This window comes from Argopecten irradians, chromosome 15, assembly GCF_041381155.1.
Source record: "Argopecten irradians isolate NY chromosome 15, Ai_NY, whole genome shotgun sequence".
Lineage (NCBI taxonomy): Eukaryota > Metazoa > Mollusca > Bivalvia > Pectinida > Pectinidae > Argopecten > Argopecten irradians.
The window spans coordinates 28913362-28938356 of record NC_091148.1 but is presented as its reverse complement, the minus strand read 5'-3'; the positions used below and the strand labels follow the sequence as shown (position 1 = coordinate 28938356).

Genomic DNA, 24995 nt, shown 5'->3' with positions numbered 1-24995 from the left:
TAAATAATACTGTCCATCAAATGTTTGAAGAAGATAACACTGCTTGTCCAACAAACGTTTAAAGTTTTTTATCATTTACATTTATTGATTTTTATCAAAACATGACATTACAAACATAAAAGACAATACACAATTTATCATTTCATAGTTGCATGATTTAGTGTTACCACTTAAAGTGCACACTGACTCACTAAAGATATGATGTAGATGACAAGACAATCTTTACTATGGATGCTTGAAACATCTGTGGTATTAAAAAGCATGTAATTATAAAAGGTGTATTATTCTAAATTATGAATACATGGTATGTTGTCATTTATCACTATACCACCTTTTGATGAAGATACCACATTACAAGATTAAGCCAATCATAAAACTAGAAGCAAATAAGCAATTTTGACACCAAAAATGTACAGATAAATATTGTTTAATTTTGAAACCCGAACTCAAGGTGCACGTGGGTATGTATATATATGTTCATATATTTATATGGAGGCTTATATTTACAAACATTTGTGATGTCAAAAATGTGTAGATAATGAGTTGTCATTTTGAAATTGAATACACATGGTGAGTAAGTTACCACTCCAATTGGCTACTGTACATGTTTCACTAAACATAAAATATGACTAGATGAACATGACAATACAAACTTTCACATTTGCGGTGTCAGAAATGAATATATACATATGTTGCGAAATAAACATTAGTACCAAGATGATGCCTTAGTTTTCCTTTTAGATATTCATATAATACCTGTATATATATATACAATATATACATGCATATAAAATGAAGACTATGGATCATTTATGAACTGTCATCTGGGAGATTACTCATAACTATAGCTGGAATGGAACCCCATCTATCTAAAAATCTTTGCTCATTGATAAAATTAAGTTTTTCAGATTTATAGTATTGTAAAATTACCTCTTTAAACATTTTCAAACTTAAATATCTGCTTTTGAACTTTGAGGTATAGATATATCTTTTTAGCAAAAGGATTATAATATTAGAATATGAGTTTGTCCTTATATTTCCAAATATAAGGTTTTCAAAGTCCAAATCTTCCACAAAATAAGGTGTTAACCACTCCTTTACTTCCTCTAAGAATTTGCTAACAATATTACATTCAGAGAATAAGTGTTTGTATGTTTCATTATGAGCACCACAGAAACCACAGAGTGGAGAGTCTGCTCTAGGAATCCTGTGTAAAAAGTGGTTTGTGGGTATGACTCTGTGAACTTATCTATATTAAAACCACCGGAGGCTAGTATCTTTGGTTACCTTCATAGGTAATACAAATATACTTTTCCACCAATCTTCACTTTTTTCATGTACTATTGTGTTCCATTTCAGAACAGCTGTAGGTTTTCTAGCCGGGCTAGTTACAAATACATTGTATATATTCCTACATCCCTTAATATCTTGGAATATTATTTCTAGAGCATGAGAAATGAGCCATTCTGAAAGCACTGTAGGCAGAGGTAGGTTCCCTAAATTAGGCCAACTTTTTAAAACTGCCATTTTAATTCCCTTAAAAGTTGTAAAAGGTGGATGAAAAAAGTTGTCTTCACAGAATCTTTCATATGTATACAATTTACCAGTACTACAATAAAAAAAATCATGAATACTATAAACTCCATGTTGTGTCCATTTTTTTATAAAATGCTACTATTACCAACCTTTATCAACGAGTTATACCACAAATGTTCATTAAAATTTACAGTGTCATTCAAAGGTATTTTAGTACAAAATATGTTTAAAGTTTTAAAAACTTCTTTCCAAAAGGGATTGGATATCTTATTAGAGCACAGTTGAAAATATTCATTGCCAGCCCCTGCTAATCCTAAATTTGGATGCGGTATATTTCTTAAAATCAAATGACGCCATATGGATTCGGATAGACACAGCCTTTTAATCCATGTGAGTTTCAATGACTTGCAAAACTATTCTAAGTTCATCATTTTTAGACCTCCCATGTCATAAGACTGGGATAAAGTAGTTCTGGCTATTCTGTCAATAGACCCATTCTATATGTACGAGTAGATGATTTTGTTTAGTTTTTTAATCAATATGTCTGATGGGCTGGGAATGCTTAAGATCAAATGTACAATCTCAAAGACAGCTAGTGATTTGACAACTGTTATTCTACCAATAACGGTCAATTTTCGTTTGGACCATTGAGCTAGGAGACGTTCAATTTCAAGTATTTTCTCTTTGAAGTTCACATCAGGCATATTTATAAGCTCAGTACTAAATTTGATACCCAAAACGACAAATATGTCATTAATCCACTGTAAGTTAACACGTTCTATGCATATTTTCTTTTTACTTTTTGTCTCTGAGCCAATCCAAATGGCTTGCGTTTTTTTTAATATTTGGTTTCAAACCAGAAAACTTAGCGAACTGATCTAAAAGGTTTAAATTACATCTAAGAGAATTTTCTGTTCCATCAAGAGTGAGGCTGGTATCATCAGCAAATTGCATGAGCTTATATTCATGGCCTTCAATAGTTAATCCCTTAATATCTACAAACGTTTAAAGTTAATAGCACTGCTTGTTCCTCAAATACTTAAAGTAAATAACACTGCTTCCCACATGGGATTCAAATTCGCATCCTACAGGTGGAGGGCTTGTGGTTATATGTTAACCACTCGGACAGCGAGGCCCAAGCTTGTCCATCAATTGTGAATAGCACTGTTTGTCTATAAAGGTTATCTGGAAGTATCAGATATATCCGTATATCTCTACCTCACAAAGAGACAGTAAGCAGTCCAAATGATATTTATATACTTTAACCACTTGGCCTGCTATCAAGGGGGCTCTACACTTCTGGTTAAACATTTTGCCGAATCCGCCTGACCCAGATAATGATGTACAAAGTTTCCATTCGCCGGCATCATCTTGTACATACACAATAATGATGCCAAAAAATTGGTCTCCACCTGTAAAAGATAACAAAGTCGTAGTTATAATGTACTGTAACTCGTGTTTATTACACAAACAACGGGGTTATAAATACATATGTTTTCCGTATTAATAACAAACTGTGTAAATAATATTCCCTCGGTTAATAAAAATAAATTACGGTCAACATCGTAATGTATTTTCCCTTCGGTCAACAAAGATAAACTATGGTCAACATCGTAATGTATTTTCCCTTCGGTCAACAAAGACAAACTACGGTCAACATCGTAATGTATTTTCCCTTCGGTCAACAAAGATAAACTACGGTCAACATCGTAATGTATTTTCCCTTCGGTCAACAAAGATAAACTATGGTCAACATCGTAATGTATTTTCCCTTCGGTCAACAAAGATAAACTACGGTCAACATCGTAATGTATTTTCCCTTCGGTCAACAAAGATAAACTATGGTCAACATCGTAATGTATTTTCCCTTCGATCAACAAAGATAAACTACGGTCAACATCGTAATGTATTTTCCCTTCGGTCAACAAAGATAAACTACGGTCAACATCGTTAGTATCTCCTCTTTATCAACAAAGACAGTAGCATTTATATAAATGATGTGTGGCAATTTTTGACCGGTGTATTCCGATGCCGAAAAAATAGTTAAAATTTGGGTATAAATTCCGGAAGTAGCGATCGCCGAAGCGAGAGGTTTATTTGTAAAACACAGTATGTGATCAAGGTCAAGTTTTCGATATTTTCTCACGATTACGAAGGCTGTCACAAAATATATAATATATATACATTAATCTTTGAAACCAACTTATCATTATTCGGCAATGGCACTTATAATTACCTATAATAGATCAAATCAGTGCCAGTAGTACTCCCTGTGGCCGGTAGTCTCGAAAATTGTTTGTATAATTAACTCGTAGATCATCTTTCACTTAAAGTTACACATTTTTTCCTCCGTTTGATTATGCTTTAATTCAATGTACTTCTCAGAGAACGAATTCGAATTTTAGAAAACAGAATAAACACCGATTATAAACAGCACCCATGGACACGGTAATGTATGGCTTGTAGCGAGAAGACTGTATGTTGATAGCGATTTTGGTTTTATATGACTGTATGCATTGTTAGATTAATCAATTTTGTTTGCTAGTGAATTAAGCCCACAGTTCGATAACTATTAAAATGGAGTTATTGCCCAGAGAGTTGCGAAGATTTTTTTGACATCATTTACCCTGCGTACGAGAGCTCTGTTCAGAAAATTACATTTGTAAAACATCTTTAGGAAGAGCAATGAAAAAGAATTTTCAACTAATTTCAGAGGAAATAAGCCTCCAGGGAAGGAAAAGATCTTGTATGATAAAAACTGTGGTATTCATTTACAGACCTAGTTCGGCATCCCACAATTTTTGTTTGTTTCATTAATTAACGTCCTATCAACAGGGTCATGTAAGGACGGCCTCCCATGTATGCGATGTGTTGTTTGTATGTGTTCGAGGTGCGTGTTTGCGGTATATTCGTATTGTGTCTTCTTGTATAGTGGAACTGATGACCTTTTTAGTGCTATATCACTGGAGCATGCCACCGAAGACACCCAGCAACACACCCCACCCGGTCACATTATACTGACAACGGGAGAACTAGTCGTCCCACTCCCGTTATGCTGAGCTCTAAGCAGGAGAAGAAACTACCACTTTTATAGACTTTGGTGTGTTTCGGCCCACAGGGATCCGAGAATTAGTTACAGATTATATAATCATGGACCCACCAGAGAGACCATTTATAGTATAAATACAATTGATTTTTTTAATTTGCTCACTTAATATTCTCGTTTCATCATAGTGGGTTAACGATTATTATTTTATTTACATATTTTTCAAATATCAATGAATAAAGAAATATCTACAATTCATTCCATCATGGAAAGTACAACTTGATTTTGCTTCTCCCAAAACGCCATGTGCAGTATAACGATGCCTTGATATGGAAATTTAATTTAAAGATTTAAGTTAAAGTAGGCTATATATAATTTGATAATATGACTGACCAGTGTGAATATTCTTCAGGCACATATTTCAGAAATATATATGATACGTCGTGTATATGTCCCCATGCCATAACATGACAGATTTGTCAGTTTTATATGTCCGATAACACGTTCGTGTCTGGTCAGTTGTGACATATACATGTAATATGCAATACCCTTAATATGTTGAATTGACAAGTATATTCCGTGTCGTATCTATTCTGACAAACATTTACACGTAGGCAAATATTCACATAAGGTATTTAAAGGCCTGACAGAGATAGGCAGAGGGAGTCTTAGAGAGTCTCAGGTCTGCACCGCTCCCTCGGGAGTACGGACCCACTTGGGATTCAAGATGCCAGGTACGGCATAAACTATACATGTATATTGTAAAGGCATATAAGCTAAAATAAAACGTCGACACAACATTGGAGTCCTTCGTCTTTCATCAACACAATAAGTCAATAACTACGTGAACCTCACAGACGGTGAACCAACAACCAACATCAAGCCATAAACCATCAAACTTCAAAATGTAATACTGAGAAATAGTCAAATTTAGAAGGGAAATGTCAAGATTTAGAAAATTTTATAATATGTTATATCAATTTATAGCTAAATTGTTATAATTTATAACATAGACACGAATGTACCATAAGATGGAAATGTCAAGATTTAGCTTTATGTATCAATTTAGATAATGGATATCAATGAATACACTTAGTCTAGTATAGTTATACATGTAGCCTTAGACATTAGGTCGCAGTGTCCAGACGGTTATAGACGGTTATTCAACAGGTCAGATAGTTTTGTATATATGCCTTGTAGCTATAGGAATCATGACCAAGTCATCAGGTTTCGATATAAACTATTACTTAAGTAGAAGCGTGTTCGTGACAAGAAGTGGTCAGATTACTTATTATAAAAATGATTGATGTACAAAACCTACAGAATTTCTACATTTCACATGAAAGTTTTATTCTGATTGTTCGGAACTTCCGAAGAGACTTAAAAAACGACGCAGATCGTATCAAGTAACCCACGGTGTTAGACGTTAGGAAGAAGAAAGTTAATTAGGAACAAGTGGAAAGAAACTATCCTTAATTTAGTCGCCTTTTATGATTATGCAATAGGGACAGCAAGGGTAATTCTAACACCCTATCTGCAGGGCCAGGCTAATTACTTGTGGACCGACGATGCCAAATAATGAACAATGCAAATTGCTGACTTTTATCTTCAGTTATTTTTAATATGTTCAGCCGCAGAAAGGCTTTTATTATGTGAATTTAAATGCAGTATAACTTAAAATTTGATATATCATAATATTGGATTATAAATAACCATATTCTACTGACGGTTCATTTTTACAATAATACTGATGCTTATGACAATATTGACGAAGGGGGCAGGAGGGGGCCCCATTGGGAAAATAAAGGTAAATCCTTTAAATCGCTACTAGTCATACAGTTCTGCATGGATTGTGACCAAATTTGACCAGAATCATCCTTGGGGGAAGGGGAATAGAGTTTGTATAAATTTTGACTCTAACCCCCCCCCCCCCCCCGAGGGCAGGAGGGGCTGGGACTGATAGAGGAAATAGAGGTAAATATTTAAGTTCCTTTAGAAACGAAACCATGAACCTGTATTCAAAACATAACTTGGCATTACAAACTAGGTGAGCGATACAGGCCCTCTTGGCCTCTCTTTATCCCCGCTTTCTCCGAAACGGGGGATATGAATTTGGGTTTGTCCGTCTGTCTGTGTGTCTGTCCGTCCGTCTATCTATCTGTAACACTTCGTTTCCGTGCAATAACTGTAACAAATGTAAACCGATTTTCTTCAAACTTGGTGACAAGATTAAATGCCTTAAGGGCTCGGCCAAGTTCGATCGCGACTGTCGATGGACCTTATTATGCCCTTTGAATTACTAAAAACGTCATTTCTGCCATTTCCGTGCAATAAGTGTAAAAAATTTAGACCGATTTTCTTCAAAGTTAGTTACAAGGTTAAATGCCTTAAGGACTCGGCAAATTCCATAATGACTTTCAACAGACATTATGTGGCGAAGTTATGGCCCTTTGCTTAAATGAAAAAAGTCAGTTTCTGCCACTTCTGTACAATAAATATTAACCGATTTTCTTCAAACTTGGTAACAAGGTTGAATGCCATAAGTGCCTGGCCAGGTTCGATCAACTCTTTCAGCGAGTGTTATTTATCAGAGTTATGACCCTTTAATTTACTACAAATATCACTAAGTTTTTCTGCATTTTCTGTGTAATAACTAACAAATGTTAAAACTAATATTGTTAAAACTTGGTAACAAAGTTAAATGCCTTAAGGGCTTAGCCAAGTTTGATCGCCACTTTTGGCAGATCTTAATTAGTTATGATCAACCCTTTGATTTAATAAAAATAAAGCCATTTTCTGCCACTTCCGTACAATAACTCTAATGAATATTAACCGATTTTCTTCAAACTTGGTACAGGGTCAAATGCCTTAAGGGCTTGGCCATGTTCCATCGCCACGACATGTTTCAACCAAGGTTAAACCTAACCTCAATAATGTTTACCTACAGTCAATTCCGTCATGATCAGCCACAAACCATACAGTAGCCCCCAGATAAAGGATGTGATTGTGGAAGTTCCAAATAATAATGTGTCACAAAGATTGTTAGGTTGTCTCTTCATACATAATTTGTTCATCATCCATTATGAATCATTCCATAATTCATCAAGTTTGTTATTAAAATTGCAGAAATTTGGTCGGTTCGAATGCTGGTTTTATTGATTAATGGTTGATTATTTACGATTATGAAGTGGTTATCAATATATACATTTAGTACGTCACGTGATAATTACTAGGAATGCGATTGGATAACAGCCATTGTCTTTTTTGCGACAGTTCCCTGTCCTTCTTGACTACGGGAGACTATACCTGACTACGGGAACTATACCAAAGTATAGTCTCCCGGGAATGAGCACGCGACCAAATATATGACGTCATAATGAATGTCATGTGCCGTACTAAATCTATTCGCTGAATCTATTTTGATATATAACACGGTATATAAAGTCCCGAAATTTATTCAGTGGAGTTCGACCAACGTGTTAGCGGTGTACTCCGAATAATCCGCGGATACCGGCCGATGTCTATGATCATATCATTAAACTTTAGCGGTATGCTTCAGTAATATAGCATTTTATAAAGGACAAGATTTCAACGATTCATAGCATTCATAACATATGACGTAACACGAATATACCAGTCTCCCAAAACACGCAACACACACTTCATACATCAACACACCGTATATATTGAATGCCGTCCTAACATTAATAGGACGTTGATAAATCAATAAAAAAAATTACTTACTCTCTGGTGGCCCGTCCTCTCTAGTCAATATAGCCACCTCGGCCACAAACACCTTACGCCACAATGTGATTAGGATATATGGATTATCAGAGGTGATCGGTGTAGTGAAGCAGGGATCCCTGTCTATCGGAGGGTAGGTGGTCGTCAGTCGAGCCCCGCTGGTGGCCTCTTTACATGAGTCACAAGGGGTAAAGCTGGCTTCAGTATTTCCTCTTATAGCGACATTACCAAGTGCTCCTGCAAACGTGTAACAAAGCTTTAATACTCAAATTTTATCCTTCTTTTCCCGTAATACTATGAATTATACACTAAATTCAGTAAGTAGGTAAAAATGTATTTCTTAAGAATCTGATCAACATTTTTAACGTTAGTTTTTTTTCACTTTCATTTGAAAATCGCCCGGTTGTTCCAAAAGTGATTAGGCTACGATTAAACGATAATTCTCAGATCAAGGTGAAATAATCTCTGTTTATACAAATTCATAAATGACCCAATATTCATCAGGATATCATCATTTTGCTAGGATTCACATTACTCTAATGATAATCCTGATCTCATTACTCTAATGATAATCCTGATCTCATTACTCTAATGATAATCCTGATCTCATTACTCTAATGGTAATCCTGATCTCATTACTCTAATGATAATCCTGATCTCATTACTCTAATGATAATCCTGATCTCATTACTCTAATGATAATCCTGATCTCATTACTCTAATGATAATCCTGATCTCATTACTCTAATGATAATCCTGATCTCATTACTCTAATGATAATCCTGATCTCATTACTCTAATGATAATTCCTGATCTCATTACTCTAATGATAATCCTGATCTCATTACTCTAATGATAATCCTGATCTCATTACTCTAATGATAATCCTGATCTCATTACTCTAATGATAATCCTGATCTCATTACTCTAATGATAATCCTGATCTCATTACTCTAATGATAATCCTGAATCTCATTACTCTAATGATAATCCTAATCTCATTACTCTAATGATAATCCTATCTCATTACTCTAATGATAATCCTGATCTCATTACTCTAATGATAATCCTGATCTCATTACTCTAATGATAATCCTGATCTCATTACTCTAATGATAATCCTGATCTCATTACATCCTAATGATAATCTGATCTCATTACTCTAATGATCATCCTGATCTCATTACTCTAATGATAATCCTGATCTCATTACTCTAATGATAATCCTGATCTCATTACTCTAATGATCATCCTGATCTCATTACTCTAATGATAATCCTGATCTCATTGCTCTCTAATGATAATCCTGATATCTCATTACTCTAATGATAATCCTGATCTCATTTCTCTAATGATAATCCTGATCTCATTACTCTAATGATAATCCTGATCTCATTACTCTAATGATAATCCTGATCTCATTACTCTAATGATAATCCTGATCTCATTACTCTAATGATAATCCTGATCTCATTACTCTAATGATAATCCTGATCTCATTACTCTAATGATAATCCTGATCTCATTACTCTAATGATAATCCTGATCTCATTACTCTAATGATAATCCTGATCTCATTACTCTAATGATAATCCTGATCTCATTACTCTAATGATAATCCTGATCTCATTACTCTAATGATAATCCTGATCTCATTACTCTGTTGATAATCCTGATTGGATTACATCCTTATCTCATTACTCTAATGATAATCCTGATCTCATTACTCTAATGATAATCCTGATCTCATTACTCTAATGATAATCCTGATCTCATTACTCTAATGATAATCCTGATCTCATTACTCTAATGATAATCCTGATCTCATTACTCTAATGATAATCCTGATCTCTTCACTCTAATAATGATAATCCTGATCTCATTACTCTAATGATAATCCTGATCTCATTACTCTAATGATAATCCTGATCTCATTACTCTAATGATAATCCTGATCTCATTACTCTAATGATAATCCTGATCTCATTACTCTAATGATAATCCTGATCTCATTACTCTAATGATAATCCTGATCTCATTACTCTAATGATAATCCTGATCTCATTACTCTAATGATAATCCTGATCTCATTACTCTAATGATAATCCTGATCTCATTACTCTAATGATAATCCTGATCTCATTACTCTAATGATAATCCTGATCTCATTACTCTAATGATAATCCTGATCTCATTACCCTAATGATAATCCTGATCTCATTACTCTAATGATAATCCTGATCTCATTACTCTAATGATAATCCTGATCTCATTACTCTAATGATCATCCTGATCTCATTACTCTAATGATAATCCTGATCTCATTACTCTAATGATAATCCTGATCTCATTACTCTAATGATAATCCTGATCTCATTACTCTAATGATCATCCTGATCTCATTACTCTAATGATAATCCTGATCTCATTACTCTAATGATAATCCTGATCTCATTACTCTAATGATAATCCTGATCTCATTACTCTAATGATAATCCTGATCTCATTACTCTAATGATAATCCTGATCTCATTACTCTAATGATAATCCTGATCTCATTACTCTAATGATAATCCTGATCTCATTACTCTAATGATAATCCTGATCTCATTACTCTAATGATAATCCTGATCTCATTACTCTAATGATAATCTGATCTCATTACTCTAATGATAATCCTGATCTCATTACTCTAATGATAATCCTGATCTCATTACTCTAATGATAATCCTGATCTCATTACTCAATTAATCCTCTCATGTCTAATCCTGATCTCATTACTCTAATGATAATCCTGATCTCATTACTCTAATGATAATCCTGATCTCATTACTCTAATGATAATCCTGATCTCATTACTCTAATGATAATCCTGATCTCATTACTCTAATGATAATCCTGATCTCATTACTCTAATGATAATCCTGATCTCATTACTCTAATGATAATCCTGATCTCATTACTCTAATGATCATCCTGATCTCATTACTCTAATGATAATCCTGATCTCATTACTCTAATGATAATCCTGATCTCATTACTCTAATGATAATCCTGATCTCATTACTCTAATGATAATCCTGATCTCATTACTCTAATGATAATCCTGATCTCATTACTCTAATGATAATCCTGATCTCATTACTCTACTGATTATATCTCTTCACTCTAATAATGATAATCCTGATCTCATTACTCTAATGATAATCCTGATCTCATTACTCTAATGATAATCCTGATCTCATTACTCTAATGATAATCCTGATCTCATTACTCTAATGATAATCCTGATCTCATTACTCTAATGATAATCCTGATCTCATTACTCTAATGATAATCCTGATCTCATTACTCTAATGATAATCCTGATCTCATTACTCTAATGATAATCCTGATCTCATTACTCTAATGATAATCCTGATCTCATTACTCTAATGATAATCCTGATCTCATTACTCTAATGATAATCCTGATCTCATTACTCTAATGATAATCCTGATCTCATTACTCTAATGATAATCCTGATCTCATTACTCTAATGATAATCCTGATCTCATTACTCTAATGATAATCCTGATCTCATTACTCTACTGATTATATCTCTTCACTCTAATAATGATAATCCTGATCTCATTACTCTAATGATAATCCTGATCTCATTACTCTAATGATAATCCTGATCTCATTACTCTAATGATAATCCTGATCTCATTACTCTAATGATAATCCTGATCTCATTACTCTAATGATCATCCTGATCTCATTACTCTAATGATCATCCTGATCTCATTTCTCTAATGATAATCCTGATTGTTACCCTAATGATAATCCTGATCTCATTACTCTAATGATAATCCTGATCTCATTACTCTAATGATAATCCTGATCTCATTACTCTAATGATAATCCTGATCTCATTACTCTAATGATAATCCTGATCTCATTACTCTAATGATAATCCTGATCTCATTACTCTAATGATAATCCTGATCTCATTACTCTAATGATAATCCTGATCTCATTACTCTAATGATAATCCTGATCTCATTACTCTAATGATAATCCTGATCTCATTACTCTAATGATAATCCTGATCTCATTACTCTAATGATAATCCTGATCTCATTACTCTAATGATAATCCTGATCTCATTACTCTAATGATAATCCTGATCTCATTACTCTAATGATAATCCTGATCTCATTACTCTAATGATAATCCTGATCTCATTACTCTAATGATAATCCTGATCTCATTACTCTAATGATAATCCTGATCTCATTACTCTAATGATAATCCTGATCTCATTACTCTAATGATATCCTGATCTCATTACTCTAATGATAATCCTGATCTCATTACTCTAATGATAATCCTGATCTCATTACTCTAATGATGATAATCCTGATCTCATTACTCTAATGATAATCCTGATCTCATTACTCTAATGATAATCCTGATCTCATTACTCTACTGATTATATCTCTTCACTCTAATAATGATAATCCTGATCTCATTACTCTAATGATAATCCTGATCTCATTACTCTAATGATAATCCTGATCTCATTACTCTAATGATAATCCTGATCTCATTACTCTAATGATAATCCTGATCTCATTACTCTAATGATAATCCTGATCTCATTACTCTAATGATAATCCTGATCTCATTACTCTAATGATAATCCTGATCTCATTACTCTAATGATAATCCTGATCTCATTACTCTAATGATAATCCTGATCTCATTACTCTAATGATAATCCTGATCTCATTACTCTAATGATAATCCTGATCTCATTACTCTAATGATAATCCTGATCTCATTACTCCAATGATAATCCTGATCTCATTACTCTAATGATCATCCTGATCTCATTACTCTAATGATCATCCTGATCTCATTACTCTAATGATAATCCTGATCTCATTACTCTAATGATAATCCTGATCTCATTACTCTAATGATAATCCTGATCTCATTACTCTAATGATAATCCTGATCTCATTACTCTAATGATAATCCTGATCTCATTACTCTAATGATAATCCTGATCTCATTACTCTAATGATAATCCTGATCTCATTACTCTAATGATAATCCTGATCTCATTACTCTAATGATAATCCTGATCTCATTACTCTAATGATAATCCTGATCTCATTACTCTAATGATAATCCTGATCTCATTACTCTATTGATAATCCTGATCTCAATACTCCAATGGTAATCCTGATCTCATTACTCTGTTGATAATCCTGATTGGATTACATCCTTATCTCATTACTCTAATGATAATCCTGATCTCATTACTCTAATGATAATCCTGATCTCATTACTCTAATGATAATCCTGATCTCATTACTCTAATGATAATCCTGATCTCATTACTCTAATGATAATCCTGATCTCATTACTCTAATGATAATCCTGATCTCATTACTCTAATGATAATCCTGATCTCATTACTCTAATGATAATCCTGATCTCATTACTCTAATGATAATCCTGATCTCATTACTCTAATGATAATCCTGATCTCATTACTCTAATGATCAATCCTGATCTCATTACTCTAATGATCTAATCCTGATCTCATTACTCTAATGATCATCCTGATCTCATTACTCTAATGATAATCCTGATCTCATTACTCTAATGATCATCCTGATCTCATTACTCTAATGATAATCCTGATCTCATTACTCTAATGATAATCCTGATCTCATTACTCTAATGATAATCCTGATCTCATTACTCTAATGATAATCCTGATCTCATACTCAATGAATCTGATCTCATTACTCTAATGATCATCCTGATCTCATTACTCTAATGATCATCCTGATCTCATTACTCTAATGATAATCCTGATCTCATTACTCTAATGATAATCCTGATCTCATTACTCTAATGATAATCCTGATCTCATTACTCTAATGATAATCCTGATCTCATTACTCCAAAGATAACCTGATAAGATCTCATTACTCTAATGATAATCCTGATCTCAATACTCCAATGGTATTCCTGATCTCATTACTGTGGTGATAATTATGATTCAATTACTCTGATGATAATTAGATATTGTTGTGTGAACGATCACGGAAGATGGCTATTCAAAATGCTCTTCCTTTTATTGTTGAGTACCTTTTTATTGATAATAAATGCAAAATATCTTGAAATTCCATCATTAAATTGTTATCAATTAAAGATGGATTGTCGACTTGTTACTTGTATTGATTGATGAAGAAAGTTTATCTCGTGCAAATATTACATGCACTGCTTCGCAGTTCACTTCATTTGCGCGGTATGGACTCTTTATCAGTCAATACATTTAAGTTGACCAATTTGAAATTCCCGCTGTTGAAAAAATCAAATTGTATATATTTCGTATCACATTATTATACAAATTTGCAACATCGTGCCAGTTATCGTATATGTATGTACAGACATGGAGTAGCCGCCAGTCAATTCTTCTCGTCACCGAGGCAACACAAAATATAGTTCCGAAAATAGCGTCATTCTTTGTGCGTTGTCACGATTAAAAACAGCGATTTTAAAATATTGTTTTTATGTACAAGAATTAACAGCATGCCCATTCACGTACTACAGTGCGTTTTTTAAGTACAGTTTGAAATAAAAACGTAGAATTTAAAAATCCATGCGTTTAAAAAACGTACTGTCAATAGCCTTTGCTTTTATCCGATCGTCGATACGCAAACGGGAACGGTCAATACAAAGCTCGAATTAGATATCAAAAGTGAAAGTAGAAAATGGTTTGATGCTTCTGATTGGCTGACCAATCAGCGTTCTTCTTTCATCACTGTATCAGCATGGCACAGAAAAGTATTGCCGATTTTTTCGTCGCTGGACCGTCACAGCAAAAACGATCTGGTGACACAGAAAATTGTTCAAGTTCAACAACAAAAAAGCCCAAAAAGGATACTGAAAGTAACAGTAAACTACAGAAAAACTTCAAAGAAAAATGGTTGCAAGATTTTGACTGGCTGCGAAACGAGAATGATCGCATGCACTGTATTACATGTGAACGTGCCTCAAGCACTCGAAAAACTTTAAAAAACAATGCGTTTGTATCAGGCTCCAAGAATTATCAGCGTTCTGCTCTTGTCAGGCATATGAGATCGGACGATCATACACTTGCAAAGAAAATTGTAACACAACAACGTTATTTTGAAGCGGCAACAAGTTGCGTAAAAGGAAAATTCATGCCAGTCTTAGAAGCCCAGATTCGAACGGCAACACATATGGTTGAACGAAATATACCAAACCGGTAATATATTGGCCTAATTGATTTACCGGTATGTAAAGAAGTAAGAAAAAAAAAATATTTGTCGGATGTTGTTTTCATAAATTTTGTTTGTATTATGTGCAGATTTTCCTTGTAAATGTAGTTATTATAACGTTTTCATGTTTTTTTTCAGATATCAAATCAATCATCTGTCCTGACTGAGGCCAATAGGTCGTGTATTTTGTCTAACCATCAAGCAGCTCAAAAAATGCAAGAGTATAGTGCAAATGTTTTAAGAGAATTGACAATAACACGAATCATTCAAAGTCCCTTTATTGGCATAATGGTTGATGAAAGCTTGGACATAGCAACTAACAAAAAGTTAGTGATGTTCTGCAAAATTGTTCATGGAGGAAAAGTCAAAATAGAGTTTGTAGCCAACATACCTATTCAAGATGGGAAAGCAGAAACTGTATATAACTGTATTGTTAACTGGTTGCAAGAAATAGGTTATGATATTGCGAAGTAAGTGGTTTTGGCAGCGACGGTGCTTCAGTGATGTTTGGAAAGATCAGCGGTGTTGGTGTGAGACTTCAGAGAAAAAATCCACGAATAGTTCATATTTGGTGTTCTGCACATAGACTATCTCTAGTGTCTTATTGGGCAGCGAAAGACATCCCTTTTCTTAAATCTGTGAATGAAATGTTGATAGCTATCTTTAATTTTTATCATTTTTCAGCTCCTAGATATAATAAACTCAAAGAACTGACTTCTTTGATGGGCAAAAAGGTAAAAAGGTTTAAAAAGCCCACACAGGTACGCTGGCTATCTATGTCTGATGCTGTAAGTACATGTGTTGATTACTACTCTGTCCTCATTGTTGGTCTTGAGCATGAAGTGGCTAGTAGCCCGCATTCAGAAGGTGGGAATAAGGCAAGGGGGATCCCGAAGAAAATTAATGGCTTAAAATTTACCATAAAAAGTTCTTATGTCACTGCAAATACAAAAATTGATGTGCAATACTAGAAGTGCAGTAAAAGTGTGATCTGGTTGCTCGATTTAGCCGGGATCCGGCTTCGAAGAAAATGACGACTGTGGTGAAAATGCTGAATAGTTGGTATCTACACATTGTAACAGTATTGGATAAGTCCGCAAGGCTGCGAGAGTTATTCCCCTTGTATGTAACCTCTCTAGGTACTGTTGGTAATAAAGTTAGTCTCAATCCGCAATTGAAATGAGTTAATCATGTTTATATGGTGTCAGAAGTAAAACATGGAACGCCTACACCCTCCAACTGTATTAAGCTTGCAAGGAAGCCTGTCGGAAAATTGGAGAAGATTTCGACAACAGTATGAAATCTATACCGTAGCCAGCGGAGTAGAGGAAAAGGAGATGGTGTCAAAGGCATGACCCTGCTACACGTGTTAGGGCCGGCAGCCATTGAGGTCTATAATACCTTCACGTGGGAAGAAGGTACAGATAGGACAAAGGTTTGTGATGTTTTCACGAAATTTGAGGATACTGTAACCCTCGTAAAACATTACTTATGAGAGAGATGGATTTAATACACGAAGTCAAACGGAAGGGGAAAACATCGACAATTTTATTACGGACCTTCGGCATAAAGCTGCCTCGTGCGAATTCGGTACATTATAGGATTCACTCATTAGGGACAGAATAAGGTGCGGGATTCGTAGTGTTTCAGTGAGGGCACGACTACCTAGGGACAAAGATCTGACCCTTCCGAAGGCTATGACATGTGTAGAGCTGACGAAGCTAGTGAAACACAAATGAAAGAAATTCAAGGTGACAATGCTGATGTTCACGTTACCAAGCATGGCAACAAAAATGGCGGGAAAGCTAGAGATGCGCGGCAAGTACGCCGGAGGCCACAAAACAGAAACAGGGCTGGTATGATGAACACTCGAGAAACACAGGTAGGCTTATGTGGTTATTGTGGACAAAAACACAGCAAAAGACATTTAAGAACCAACGGTTGGAAGATTGACCACCAGTGTTCTCTACAATGACAGGTATCATTTAATTGATCAACAAGTTGTGAATATGACGTCACACCTGTGTTGAGACTCGAAACGTGTCTAGCATTAAACCTAGTGAAACGTGTGCACTCTGCCAGTGTAAACCAAAGGACTGATGGCACTGTGAAATCTGGAGAAACAAAAGTGGAAGATTATTGAGAAAAAAACAAGCATTTGTTCAGCGGTATTGGCTGCATGCCTGGTGAATATGAAATCAAGGTGGCCCCAACAGTCACACCAGTAGTATTGCCACCCAGGAAAATCCCTGTTGGCACAGCAAAAGTTTTCAGTAGATTGGACGCAGCATCTGGATTTTATCAGATTAAGTTGACTGAACAGAGTACCTGGCTCACAACATTAAACACTCCTTACAGTCGCTACAAGTTCTAACGCATACCATTTGGAATCGCTAGTGCTTCAGAAATATTTTCAGAGAACTATTTCTTAAGTGTTTAAGAAGCAGCCCTGCACAGCAATCGTTGATGATATTCTCATATGGGCCAACGATGAGAAGGAAGATGTGGAAAAACTGGAAAAAATACTTGCGAGCTGTGAGGAGGTAAGGCTCAACAAGGACAAGTGTAAAATTAACAAACCGGAATTAGAATATGTATTCTTTAGATGACGTTAAAAGGACAATTCAGTCTAAGGGTATATTACAATTTGCACATGTATCGGAAACAAACCAGTTGTTATGAAAGTGAGATTAGTTGGTTTTATTGTGATATGTCAGAAAAGCCCACTGTGGTGAAATGTGTTTGAAATATTCAAACTCACTCGCTGTCCGCCATTTCATTGGGGTTGGACATCTTGTATGCCGAACCCAGATCCTTGCTAGTTGAAGTGAAAACAATTTTTATCTCAAACTACTCAAATCGCTTTTACAGTAGTGTAATTACTGTATAATGTGCATGTTCCTGTAAAAAACCAACACAATTCCATCAAATCCTCGGTGGTTCTGCATTGCATTTAATTTATGTGACATTGGCTCGGGTATGAGTACAGCGTACATATTGTACGTGCTGAATAGTATTGCTATACGATTTGGAATTTCAACGGTTTAAATTAAAATGCAACGAATTTGGTGGATTTTTTCAATACTTTATGCGTTTCAATAGAAATGTATTATGCCATATTTTGCTTCGTGGTTATGTAACGGGATAAGTCTCATTTAAAGATGCTCCACCGCCGACAGAGCATAAATGATATTCGTCATTTCATCAATAATTAGTGTTTATATTAATTGTGTATATAAATGTCACATATATATGCGTTTATATATAATTAACACCAAAAAAATTTAATTTACTTTCCTTTGGTGCATGCGCAATCAGTACATCATTCCATATAGGATATAGTGCCACGGATTTGTTTTTCGGGATGCAATTGATTATTTTTCATATTGTTAACTTGAAGAAAAATTAGAAGATCAAACTTTTCAACGGTGGTAATGGTGTAAAGTAAGTAACTTTTGTAACTGAAGAAAAATACTAAATCGTCTGCTTCTGTTTTTGATAGTGAAAAAATACCATTCGTCAGCGGTGAACATCTTTAAGAAACTAGAAACAACATATCGGTCTTTGTAAACGAACGAGTTATAACCTTTGTCGGAAGTTATCGATTATGACATAATTACTTTCTGAGTGACTCTCGTCATCGAAAAGTTGTTTTGTCTGGAAACCATTTCGTTTCATCGCAAACCAATGATATCACAATAAATATACAGTTAATTATTTGTTTGCTCATTTTAACGCCTTTAACAGCCAGGGTCATGTAAGGACGGCCTCCCATGTATGCCGTGTGTAAAGTGCAGCTAACTCTTGGAAATGTAAAGACGGAATACATACCAGTGCGTTCGTAGTAACTCATTCCTGGTACATAGCGAAAGTGCACTGAAATTCGCTCACGTCGAACGTAACATTGACTATTCCCAAAGAAAAACGCTGGGCAATCCTCCAGAAGACAGGTGTGGAGACACCATTCGTACGTCGTGTTACTACTCGTTATATTGACAACAAGGGGAAGCATGCCATTGTATCTGTTATCCGACGTAAAGATGGTCGCTGAAACATCAGAATCATATACTAAAATGCTTCAAACACAGAAATTCCAGACTTGCATACATACAAATGACTTCATACTTGTAAGCAGAAATACCAGACTTACATACATACACATTACATCATACATGAACGCAGAAATACCAGACTTACATACATACAAATTACTTCATACATGCACCCAGAAATACCAGACTTACATACATACAAATAACTTCATACATGCACGCAGAAATACCAGACTTAAATACATACAAATCACCTCATACAAACACGCAGAATCACCAGACTTAAATACATACAAATTACTTCATACATGTAGGCAGAAATACCACACTTACACAATACTTAATACACACAGAAAGATCATAATTACATACAAATAATTATTACATGCATAAATATCATCATTACATATTCATACAAAATACTGAATACCGTAGATATCGTATTCCACATAAAATATTTGATACACGCAGAAATACCAGAATGGTAAATCAGGGCCGATTGGTTTTAGTTTGCAATGGTCTGCAAACAATATCTAGGGTTTTAACTGAGAGAAGACGTTGAATACATTTTTAATCTTTTCGACCATTTCATTTAAAAAATATTTCCTCTGTTAATTTAAGGTATATCAAGAATCCTCAGCATTATCAACTTTTTTTGCTTCCTGGAAGTCGTTAGGTTTGAAATGGTAAAGGGTGACAAAAACATACGTACCGTCTGTGACACAAGTGTGACCGCCTCTACTCAGTGGCACACATATCTCCAACTCTCCACAGTTGTGAAAACTGCATGCGTCACCAGGAGTTACCTAGAGAAGAGGAAAATGCGTGCGTCAACAGGAGATATATTGATATCTTGTGTAGAGAAAGAAGGCGTGCGTCTACACGAGATATATAGTGTAGAGAAAGAATGCGTGCGTCAACAGGAGATATATAGTGTAGAGAAAGAATACGTGCGTCAATAGGAGATATCTCAGGTGGAGAAAGAATGCGTGCGTCAACAGGAGATATCTAGTGTAGAGAAAGAATACGTGCGTCAATAGGAGATATCTAAGGTGGAGAAAGAATGCGTGCGTCATAAAGAGATATCTGATGTAGAAAAAGAATGCGTGCGTCAAGAGGAGATATCCAGTATAGAAAAAGAATGCGTGCGTCAAGAGGAGATATCTAGAGTGGGGAAAGAATGCGTGCGTCAACAGGAGATAGCTTGGGCGGAGAAAGAATGCATGTGTCAACAGGAGATATCTTGGGTGGAGAAAGAATGCGTGTGTCAACAGGAGATACCTAGTGTAGAGAAAGAATGTGTGCGCCAACAGGAGAAACCTAGGGTGAAGAAAGGATACGTGGGTCAACAGGAGATATCTAGTGTGGAGAACGAATGCGTGCGTCAACAGGAGATATCTTGGGTGGAGAAAGAATACGTGCGTCAACAGGAGATATCTAGTGTGGAGAAAGAATGCGTGCGTCAACAGGAGATATCTAGTGTGGAGAAAGAATGCGTGCGTCAACAGGAGATATCTAGTGTGGAGAAAGAATGCGTGCGTCAACAGGAGATATCTAGTGTGGAGAAAGAATGCGTGCGTCAACAGGAGATATCTAGTGTGGAGAAAGAATGCGTGCGTCAACAGGAGATATCTAGTGTGGAGAAAGAATGCGTGCGTCAACAGGAGATATCTAAGGTGGAGAAAGAATGCGTGCGTCAACAGGAGATATCTAATGTGGAGAAAGAATGCGTGCGTCAACAGGAGATATCTAGTGTGAGAAAGAATACGTGCGTCAATAGGAGATATCTAGGTGGAGAAAGAATGCGTGCGTCAACAGGAGATATCTAGTGTAGAGAAAGAATACGTGCGTCAAAAGGAGATATCTAAGGAGAAAGAAAGCGTGCGTCATAAAGAGATATCTGGTGTAGAGAAAGAATGCGTGCGTTAAGAGGAGATATCCAGTATAGAAAAAGAATACGTGCGTCAAGAGGAGATATCTAGAGTGGAGAAAGAATGCGTGCGTCAAAGGAGAATCTGCGTGCGTCAACAGAATACAGGAGAATGCGTCTACTGGTGGAGAAAGAATGCGTGTGTCAACAGGAGATACCTAGTGTAGAAAAAGAAAGATGTGTGCGCCAACAGGAATCGGAAACCTAGGGAATGAAGAAAGGATACGAATGGGTCAACAGGAGATATCTAGTGTGGAGAAAGAATGCGTGTGTCAACAGGAGATATATAGTGTGGAGAAAGAATGCGTGCGTCAACAGGAGATATCTAGTGTGGAGAAAGAATTCGTGTGTCAACAGGAGATATCTAGTGTGGAGAAAGAATGCTTGCGTCAACAGGAGATATCTAGTGTGGAGAAAGAATGCGTGCGTCAACAAGAGATATCTAGTGTGGAGAAAGAATGCGTGCGTCAACAGGAGATATCTAGTGTGGAGAAAGAATGCGTGCGTCAACAGGAGATATCTAGTGTGGAGAAAGAATGCGTGCGTCAACAGGAGATATCTAGTGTGGAGAAAGAATGCGTGCGTCAACAGGAGATATCTAGTGTGGAGAAAGAATGCGTGCGTCAACAGGAGATATCTAGTGTGGAGAAAGAATGCGTGCGTCAACAGGAGATATCTAGTGTGGAGAAAGAATGCGTGCGTCAACAGGAGATATCTAATGTGGAGAAAGAATACGTGCTTCAACAGGAGATATCTAGTGTGGAGAAAGAATGCGTGCGTCAACAGGAGATATCTAGTGTGGAGAAAGAATGCGTGCGTCAACAGGAGATATCTAGTGTGGAGAAAGAATGCGTGCGTCAACAGGAGATATCTAGTGTGGAGAAAGAATGCGTGCGTCAACAGGAGATATCTAGTGTGGAGAAAGAATGTGTGCGTCAATAGGAGATATCTAAGGTGGAGAAAGAATGCGTGCGTCAACAGGAGATATCTTGGGTGGAGAAAGAATGCGTGCGTCAACAGGAGATATCTAGTGTGGAGAGAGAATGCGTGCGTCAACAGGAAATATCTAGTGTGGAGAAAGAATACGTGCTTCAACAGGAGATATCTAGTGTAGAGAAAGAATACGTGCGTCAATAGGAGATATCTAAGGTGGGGAAAGAATGCGTGCGTCAACAGGAGATAGCTTGGGTGGAGAAAGAATGCATGTGTCAACAGGAGATATCTTGGGTGGAGAAAGAATGCCTGTGTCAACAGGAGATACCTAGTGTAGAGAAAGAATGTGTGCGCCAACAGGAGAAACCTAGGGTGAAGAAAGGATGCGTGGGGGTCAACAGGAGATATCTAGTGTGGAGAAAGAATGCGTGCGTCAACAGGAGATATATGTGGAGAAAGAATGCTGCGTCAACAGGAGATATATAGTGTGGAGAAAGAATGCGTGCGTCAACACAGAGATATCTAGTGTGGAGAAAGAATGCGTGCGTCAACAGGAGATATCTAGTGTGGAGAAAGAATGCGTGCGTCAACAGGAGATATATAGTGTAGAGAAAGAATGCGTGCGTCAACAGGAGATATCTATGTGGAGAAAGAATCGTGCGTAACAGGAGATATCTAGTGTGGAGAAAGAATGCGTGCGTCAACAGGAGATATATAGTGTGGAGAAAGAAAGCGTGCGTCAACAGGAGATATATAGTGTGGAGAAAGAATGCGTGCGTCAACAGGAGATATCTAGTGTGGAGAAAGAATGCGTGCGTCAAAGAGATATCTAGTGTGGAGAAGAATGCGTGCGTCAACAGGAGATATCTTGTGTGGAGAAAGAATGCGTGTGCGTCAACAGGAGATATCTAGTGTGGAGAAAGAATGCGTGCGTCAACAGGAGATATCAGGTGGAGATGCTGCTCATATCTAGTGTGGAGAAAGAATGCGTGCGTCAACAGGAGAGATATCTAGTGTGGAGAAAGAATGCGTGCGTCAACAGGAGATATCTAAGGTGGAGAAAGAATGCGTGCGTCAACAGGAGATATCTGTGTGGAGAAAGAATGCGTGCGTCAACAGGAGATATCTAGTGTGGAGAAAGAATGCGTGCGTCAACAGGAGATATTGTGGTGTGGAGAAAGAATGCGTGCGTCAACAGGAGATATCTAGTGTGGAGAAAGAATGTGTGCGTCAACAGGAGATATCTAAGGTGGAGAAAGAATGCGTGCGTCAACAGGAGATATCTAGTGTGGAGAAAGAATGCGTGCGTCAACAGGAGATATCTAGTGTGGAGAAAGAATGCGTGCGTCAACAGGAGATATATAGTGGAGAAAGATCGTGCGTAAAGGAGATATTAGTGTGAGAAAGAATGCGTGTGCGTCAACAGGAGATATCTAAGAAAGAAGTGTGCGAGAAAGAATGTCGTGCGTCAACAGGAGATATCTATGTGCAGAGAAAGAATGCGTGCGTCAACAGGAGATATATAGTGTGGAGAAAGAATGCGTGCGTCAACAGGAGATATATAGTGTGGAGAAAGAATTCGTGCGTCAACAGGAGATATCTAGTGTGGAGAAAGAATGCTTGCGTCAACAGGAGATATTTAGTGTGGAGAAAAAATGTGTGCGTCAACAGGAGATATCTAGTGTGGAGAAAGAATGCGTGCGTCAACAGGAGATATCTAGTGTGAGAATGCGTGCGTCAACAGGAGATATCTAGTGTGGAGAAAGAATGCGTGCGTCAACAGGAGATATCTCAGTGTGGAGACAGAATGCGTGCGTCAACAGGAGATATCTAGTGTGGAGAAAGAATGCGTGCGTCACAGGTGATATCTAGTGTGGAGAAAGAATGTGTGCGTCAGGAGATATCTAAGGTGGAGAAAGAATGCGTGCGTCAACAGGAGATATCTTGGGTGGAGAAAGAATGCGTGCGTCAACAGGAGATATCTAGTGTGAAGAATGCGTGCGTCAACAGGAGATATCTAATGTGGAGAAAGAATACGTGCTTCAACAGGAGATATCTAGTGTAGAGAAAGAATACGTGCGTCAATAGGAGATATCTAAGAAGGAGAAAGAAAGCGTGCGTCATAAAGAGATATCTGGTTTAGAGAAATAATACGTGCGTCAAGAGGAGATATCCAGTATAGAAAAAGAATGGTGCGTCAAGAGGAGATATCTAGAGTGGGGAAAAATGCGTGCGTCAACAGGAGATAGCTTGGGTGGAGAAAGAATGCATGTGTCAACAGGAGATATCTTGGGTGGAGAAAGAATGCGTGTGTCAACAGGAGATACCTAGTGTGGAGAAAGAATGCGTGCGTCAAAGAAACTAGGAGATATGGTCAACAGGAATGTGGAGAAAGAATGCGTGCGTCAACAGGAGATATATAGTGTGGAGAAAGAATGCGTGCG

General features: G+C 36.5%; 3 protein-coding genes across 3 annotated transcripts; 2 read left to right on the top strand and 1 right to left on the bottom strand.

Moving 5' to 3' along the window:
- Nucleotides 1–57: 57 nt before the first annotated feature.
- Nucleotides 58–19998, bottom strand: LOC138308753 (uncharacterized). Its single transcript, XM_069249775.1, has 4 exons — nt 19983–19998; nt 19468–19683; nt 8327–8563; nt 58–2948 (listed from the first exon to the last, which is right to left on the bottom strand). The coding sequence occupies exons 1-4, from the start codon at nt 19996–19998 to the stop codon at nt 2731–2733; spliced, it is 687 nt and encodes a 228-aa protein (XP_069105876.1). The 3' UTR covers nt 58–2730.
- A 913-nt stretch (nt 19999–20911) lies between these two features.
- Nucleotides 20912–21517, top strand: LOC138308752 (golgin subfamily A member 6-like protein 1). The gene has a single exon (XM_069249774.1). It carries the CDS (start codon nt 20912–20914, stop codon nt 21515–21517), a length of 606 nt encoding a protein of 201 aa, XP_069105875.1.
- A 278-nt stretch (nt 21518–21795) lies between these two features.
- LOC138308750 (golgin subfamily A member 6-like protein 24) lies at nt 21796–22560 on the top strand. Its single transcript, XM_069249773.1, has one exon. The coding sequence runs from the start codon at nt 21796–21798 to the stop codon at nt 22558–22560; it is 765 nt and encodes a 254-aa protein (XP_069105874.1).
- Nucleotides 22561–24995: the final 2435 nt, after the last annotated feature.

Excerpts from the sequence above, each read along its gene's own strand:
- LOC138308753 (XM_069249775.1), bottom strand. Across the intron at positions 8,564-19,467 it reads GAGTTACTACGAACGCACTG|GAGCACTTGGTAATGTCGCT; the intron begins GTATGTATTCCG and ends ACACGTTTGCAG. Across the intron at positions 2,949-8,326 it reads AGAGGACGGGCCACCAGAGA|GTGGAGACCAATTTTTTGGC; the intron begins GTAAGTAATTTT and ends TATCTTTTACAG.
- LOC138308750 (XM_069249773.1), top strand. The coding sequence starts at position 21,796 with ATGTGTGCGCCAACAGGAATCGGAAACCTAGGGAATGAAGAAAGGATA.
- LOC138308752 (XM_069249774.1), top strand. The coding sequence starts at position 20,912 with ATGTGTCAACAGGAGATATCTTGGGTGGAGAAAGAATGCGTGTGTCAA.